The 7537-nt window shown below is 33.2% G+C and overlaps 1 protein-coding gene across 1 annotated transcript; it reads right to left on the reverse strand.

Annotated features, from left to right (window-relative positions):
- Positions 1 to 2672: 2672 nt before the first annotated feature.
- Positions 2673 to 5642, reverse strand: LOC128177544 (ALX homeobox protein 1-like). The gene is made up of 3 exons (XM_052844281.1): positions 5127 to 5642; positions 4726 to 4931; positions 2673 to 3381 (listed from the first exon to the last, which is right to left on the reverse strand). Exons 1-3 carry the CDS (start codon positions 5347 to 5349, stop codon positions 2935 to 2937), a joined length of 876 nt encoding a protein of 291 aa, XP_052700241.1. The 5' UTR covers positions 5350 to 5642; the 3' UTR covers positions 2673 to 2934.
- Between the last annotated feature and the right edge of the window lie 1895 nt (positions 5643 to 7537).

Here is a 7537-nt window from a genome sequence, read left to right on the forward strand (position 1 = left end):
CCCCACCCACCCACCCACCTGGTTACATAAAAAAACCTCCTGTTTCATGCCACTTATAGAAATCATAACGATAATTGTGAATTTAGAATACCTTAACAGAACTGATTTTTTAATTGATCATATCATGATTTTTGCTGTAATCATTGACTACCTCTGCATGCACACCACAGTTAATTAAGAGACAACGAATACTATACTATTCTACAATATGCCTACCAACGACAGACAATATTTTGAGAGTTTTGTTTTAAACGATCCGATTTTTTTCGTTGCATATTTACACGATTATCAACAAATAGCCGAGGCCACTGCGTCCCAAAACAATATATTGAGATCAAACTTCAGTAAAAATTTTTAATTCATATAACTATTGGTTTTTAACTTTTAATTTCATCATGTGTTTTCTATATCATTTCTATATCATATAAGCTTGTAACTTATTCCAGACGTTGTATGGACGTATTCCAGACGTTATACAGAGTATTCCAGACGTTATACAGATTATTCCAGACGTTATACGGTTCTATGGATTATTCAAAACGTTGTACGGAGTATTCCAGACGTTGTATGGAGTATTCCAGACGTTGCATGGAGTATTCCAGACGTTGCATGGACGTATTCCAGGCGTTTTATGGAGTATTCCAGACACTGTATGGACGTTGTACGGAGTATTCCAGACGTTATACGAATGTATTCCAGGAGTTGGTCGATACCCGTGCAGTCTGTGTTTTACACACAGATGGTCGTGTTTTCATACAATTTTGTCTTAAAATTTTAATTAGAGGCCTATGCATCACCTGAATTCGGAGGAGAAATGTAATATAATATCAAAGAAATTCATTTATTGCATGTGCAGTACAATTAAGATCTTTTTGTGTTTAAAATATAATTTACGAACATACTAAGGAGAGTTAAAACAAAGACGAGAAATGTTGGCAATTTTCATCCATAAATAAGTAATACAGTACTGTTTGATTATCACGAAGTTCTTTACAAAGCAAGGAAAACTTATGTTCTCCCGTTCGCATGTGTCTGGATATTCGTCTTATTTATCCGTCAAAACTAAAGTGGCTTCATGTCGTTAAACACTTGTAGTTAAATTAGCGTTTTATCAAAGTGTGCAATAAAAGATTAAAAGACTCCACATACAATCAGATAAAACGACTCCACAAACAAACAGATTTGGGTGCAATGACAACTTTTAAAGATACATGTCTTAATTCCATGCTATTTTTTAACTACAGGAAAGTATTTTGAACTACACATATATTACGCTCTACGGAATACGTCAAGCGTTGGTTGCTTGTTAGACTTTACAAGGTTATTTTATTCTTATGAACACTTCATTCCTTCGCTGATATTCATTGCATTACTTAAAAATATCAGATTTTTATGGAAATGAAATAATTAAGTAGGTAATCATATGCATTTTAAAAAAGGCACAGTGTCTTTTAAGAAGAAACCCTTTAATCCCATGAGATCCAAAAGCATACAAGCACGCATGCGTACATCCTTGCGTACTCTGGCGTCCTACAAGTAATGGTGTTTGAATGGCGCTAAATGTGAAATTTTCATACTTAGATACTAAAACGAGTTCACGAAAGACTAAATGATACAGTTCTCATTATTTACGTATAGGTGTATTCTGTAAACTCTGTAAAAGCACGAATCAAAACATCAACTCTGGTCTCTCCCTTTTCTGTTCCATTTCAGCGCGCCTCTTTGTCGATTTTAACAACATCCCATTAGTTATCAAAGACACAACATGTTTTATACGTATGTGTTTTATATTCTTGTGTTCTTAAGTACATTGTTGTTTAAGGGTTATTACAACAATGAGTCCGCATTAAGCTGCTGTTACCGTAGAACTCTGTCTTGCTGCGGAATAAAACAGACATCACTTGCCCAGAACCAACCACGTATTAAGTGCAGGTACAAACTACTTTTGCATTATTGGAAACTTATTTAAAGTTGGGTGATTAACTAGGAGTTAATTAGGCTGAAATACGATAATCAGAGACAGGTCATCCCCCATTTCTATGAGTGAATCGAGATAAACCGAGTCATTAGCATGATTGACAAACATATACTGGTTGTTGTCATTGACTTTAGGGGTTCTGCTGGTAGTTTAGCCCCGCCGCAAGATAAGGGTGGATCTGTTTTACACAAAAGAACACACTGGCTTGTTTTACATGATAATGGAAACAGTTGTCAATGCCGGTTTGATATCTTATTTTGCTAATTATTGTATTGTTAATTAAAGATTTCATAGATTGTGTATGATCTTTAGCTAAATATTATACAGCTTTTGACGATGATAATGGCGATTCTTTATGGTAATTAAGCATATATGCATATCTTGCTCACAAAGTCTGCTGCGTGGTATTAAAATTAAAAACAGTTGCACCAGTTATTTATTTTTATCGGTTTGCAAACTCACTAACAACAAGCTCCTAGTGCATTCCCCTCAAATTGTGTACAGGAGAACTGAAATAGATTTGATGTTAGGTGCTGCACCCTTTTGCACGCAATGTATCAATTGAAAATATCACAGCGGCCAACGGGGGGCTCAGTTCAATTGCAATTCAAACAAGGACAGTTTTCAAATAGTACATTTTGAAGGGATAAGCACATCATTTCAATGATATTTGTTAAAAATAATGAAATCACCATATTTTTGACAATTTATTAACAACAATCATAATCTAGTTTTTTGGCATCTCACAACATTTCAACTGCATGTGTCTGTGAAGAGGACACGTGACTAAATCTACTGAACGGTGTTTTATTTTTTTGTCTCTGGATTATCCAGCTACCCGGCTAACTGGAGGGGAGCAATAAATAAAGACTTCGATGACAAACGAAGAATACTGACATAGCGACAATGTTCAGCATATAGTGTTCAAGCCTACCCACGTGAATAACCCGAAGCTGTCATTTTTCATTGGTATTGTCATGGTCCCCGGAGTCTGCATTGTGGATTGAATTTATTGCACTGTCTGAAACATGTTCTTTATCGCTAGATGGCGCATCACCACATTGTTCACGTGACTGATTCAGAAATGTCTGTTCGGAAAGTTTTGGATTTTTGCTATAGTCGACAATGTGTTCGGTCTCCTCGTCCTCGGAGCTTGTAGAGAAGCTGCTCTCACTGAATGCGGCGCTAGAGTTTGCACAGTCTTCACTGACGTCATCGTCAACACACACCTCAACATCATCGAGGCCTTCCGATGAACCAGCAGATCCCGAGGTTTCCGAGTGGTCTTTGTCTTTGTTCTGTTCCGCTTTATCCACAGAACTGCCTGATTTTGTGCGCGATTTACTTAATTCTTCCTCTCTTTTTTGTTTCCTCCATTTTGCCCTCCTATTCTTAAACCAAACCTAAAATCATAAAAACATTAATTTATAACGTAAATCCAAGAAAAAAAGGTATATATTACTTTATGATTTTTATTGCAAACACCTGCGCTTTTAAAAAGAATAATTGGTTTGCGTTTAGAAATTATCTGTTGAAATTCATGTAGAAAGGCATTTACAAAGATTGAAATCTTTGAACTTCGTTAACCATATTCAAACCTAGAAGATAAAAATACGATGGGATTACTTAGTCGATTTACGTTGTGTTTATTGCGAAATTACTTTGAAAAAATGATTTTATGGCTTTATGATATCACTTACGGCGAATTTTAAGCAATTTGCGTTGCATAACAATAAAAAATAAGGACACCTGACGAAGGGGTAACACAACAATCACAGACTCTACTTATCGAGGTATTTTTAAGGATAACTCGGGCTACATGTGTTCAATTTTCAAATTTCTATTTTAGTGCAAAAAAAAGGATAAGAAAATTTCTTAATAAAAATGAAAATTGATATCACAAAGGGCTTTCAAAGGCGAAACATAAACTTTCTCATGTACAAAAATGTATGCAGAGTTCCTTTGATATTTGACGAAAAACAAATTGTGGCGATGAAAAGCTGCTTCCAATCTTTATAAATCCAGATTTTAAAACGTTAATGTGCAAGATGTAATCGCATGTTATTTAAACCTGAATAAAGGAAATAGAAATTTATGACGAGTGAAAAAGGTCCCCTTTGTATGTAGATAGTGCGATATCAACACGGAGTGTACGTATGAATGAAATTAAGATTTGGGTGATAAAAAGCATAGTGCGACCGTGGGCTTCCGGCTATGTTAGAATAAGTGTTTTGGTGGTTTTACCCTGTTATTAAAAAAAATAAACAACGTTTCTATGATCTTTCCGATCAAATTTTCTCATCATCGAGGGTAAATAAAGATATAGTTGACTTAAAAGCTAGCTGCTATTGTTTAAATATTAGCACAAGTTTGTGGGTGGTTTTTATTTTGTTTTGCTTGTTTCCATGAATAATTTCATTAAACTTAGATTTATTATTTTCAAACAATATTATTTATGATGCGCATTTATTTATAGACTATAAAGTACGAATGAATACGTTGTTTTATAAAAATTACTGTTTTATTATTACCGTTTTTGCCAAAAAAAAATAATTAAATATTCTCTGAAAAATTTACAGAATAAACTAATATTAAACAAAATATTTTGATAATATTTATTAGATATATTCAAAAGTTTCGGCCAAAGATTTAGAGCGCTTATATCAAATTAAATAAATTAGCAATTTTATTAATCTTATTTGGAGTAAGTCATTATTTTATGCATTATTTGAAATAACTGATTTTACCTCAACTCTTTCCTCTTTCAGGTCTACTTTCATGGCTAGTTCCTCCCGAAGCATCACATCCGGATAATGTGTTTTCTGAAAAGTGTTCTCCAACTCTTCCAGTTGCTCTTCGGTAAAAATAGTGCGATGTCGTCGTTTTCGCTTTTGTCCCAGTTTATCAAAGTCAAATGAGTTGAATAAACCTTGAAAAGGATGTTGGTACCGAGCTAAGAAAAATTTGAAAAAATGAATGAATATACAATGCAAAATTTAAATACACAAAAATAATTATTGAAACTTGTTTTTCGTATTTCTTTAAGACTTTACGCATAAAAAAACCTTTTTATTATTTATTTAAATTACAGAAAGTTTAAGTAAAATTATGCATGGGTTTAAAATCTGAAAAATGATGAAATTCTTACCATAATAGTCTCGCTGTAGCTGAGTGAGATGGGATATGGAATATGGCGGTGGTCTGACTTCAGGTGTCGTCTGCTGCAGACTCAAAGGACGAGGGGAGAGAATATTATCTATGGTGAATAAGGTAGGATTGTTGCTGCGAGAAGTTGCCGCCAACAGACCTATCTGGTAGTTCCGCAAACAGGCTAATTGCTCGGCGGAGTACGGGTACGGAAAGTGCTGCATTTTACCGCTGTCCTAAACTGTTTAGTTTTTTATCCGGGGTACGAAGATCTTATATACGATGCTCTTCTAAGACAATTTCCCTCTTAGCGTCAACAGAGTGTCATCCACGAATAAAGGAACCTCTGAGGAACAATGCTGAATTAACGCACATAGGTTCTTTGTCCTTCTATCCTTTGGTAATTGTTCGGATAATGTCAGTTTAAAAATTTGTCAAAAGGGTGTAGTTTTGATTTAAACACAATTTCTTAGACAGTCCTTCCAGCAACAAGGGATTAGGCACCAATAACATTTGTTAAAACTCTTTAGAGCAAAAAGAATTACATACTTGAGCCAATCAAAACAGCGGATTGAGTTAGCTCCGCCCCCTTTATTACCATTTTGCCAAACTTGTCATCCGCTGTAATATTTATTGCATAATATGCCTTCAGATCATGTGATTAAACAAACAAACATACTTTAATATTTTATGCGCTTTCTTTTCATACCGTTAAGAACATGATTTTTTAAAATGATAACATTCCGATCAGAACCGTGATAATGAGACGGGTAGGTATTTTGAGATCTTCTGAAATATGATCGTGTGTAGAAATATTACGAAAAAGTAATGAAAAAATTGAATAATATCGCTATAAAAATATGGAGGAACCGAGATTCCCCAATTATAATTATTATGGGTAAAAGGGAATTTGAATGCGTGTGTGAAATAAAAAAATCCGTAAAAGAATTGTGCAGTTGTAATAAATATTCAAGTTTCTTGTCATTGAATTGAGAAACATTAATGAGTGATCTTTATTTGTTTTTCTTGTCAATAATTCAAATAATATTTACAAATTAAGATGTTTACGGGTACAAATCCATGAATGTAATCAAATAAGAATTTACTTCAAATTTTTAGTTTTATGTTTAAATATGCATAAATAATAAATATGTTTAAATAATAAATATGTTTAAATAATAAATATGTTTAAATAATAAAAATAAAATAAATATCTTAACATGATAGCAGAATAATTTAAAAAAAAGAAATATAAAATAAAGCAGATTTGAAACTCTTCTTTAATAAATTATATTTACTTAACCTTTACAGTTGTATTGCAGAATTCTTTCCCTCTTTCAATCGAATTTATGAAATATCCATGGTTTTTCCTCCTTAATTGAAAATATAATAATGAAGGGGTGTATTAACCCTATGATTTTGCACTTAATGTTACAGAAATATTTCAAGATTTGATTTAAAATTTAGATTATTTTTTTTTATTCATTTATGTGATATGCAGTTTGAAACTAAAAATGCCATTATATTGGAAAAAAATGTCTTTTCAGAAAAAAAAAATATATCAAACTTTTTAGTTTAACCATTTTACATAGGAATTTAGAATGAATACGTAAGGTAACGGATGAACAAATTAAATCGGGTATTTAGCCCGAACATTGACCAACTATCGCCTATTAACGATGTTGTGACATGGTTAAGAAAACAAAATTGACCACACCGCCTTGACACGTCAATCGGAAGGTAAATCCTGCAAACACTTCAATCTGTAGGTAATTAAGATATCTCTATTCGAATGCCAGGTAGTTTGTTTATTTTCACCTGAAGAGGTGTAAAAGAGCACCTTGTCGCTATCATTTCTTATCACATAAGTCAAAACAAATAAACATTCAAATAATTTATTTATCAACCTTCCAATCAGGTGTTTTAGAAATATTTTGACTGTGATTTTAGTTGACGGTTCATTTGTGTGCTGTACAAATACACTTGCCACAATGTACACACAATCACATTTTAACGAGGCTCTGACAATTTCACTTTGTTAAATAGTCCATTATCTACACCCCTAGCGCTCGGGAGTCAATGAGTTAATCCGAACAATTAGAAAATGACATTAATCCAATCCACTAGAAATCTCAAAAGATGCTCAGAGTTAAGATTTAAGTAACTCAAGCAAATTTTTCTACTTAATTCGCAAAACGCAAAAAGAAAGTTAAGTTTATTCAACATAGCAAAACGCAGAAAATATCGCAGCAGCTGACAAAATAACAGGATTTAATGTTCATCAACAAACTATATTTACCCTTTTAAAAATCATATTTTGAAACAAAGCTCACAGAACGTCAAATGCATTTTTATTTGGTTTCATGGGCACAATTAGAAACAAATAGGAATGGGAAGAGGCTTAGAAGATCC

The sequence above is a fragment of the Crassostrea angulata genome, chromosome 3 (assembly GCF_025612915.1).
Source record: "Crassostrea angulata isolate pt1a10 chromosome 3, ASM2561291v2, whole genome shotgun sequence".
In the NCBI taxonomy this organism is placed as follows: Eukaryota; Metazoa; Mollusca; class Bivalvia; order Ostreida; family Ostreidae; genus Magallana; species Magallana angulata.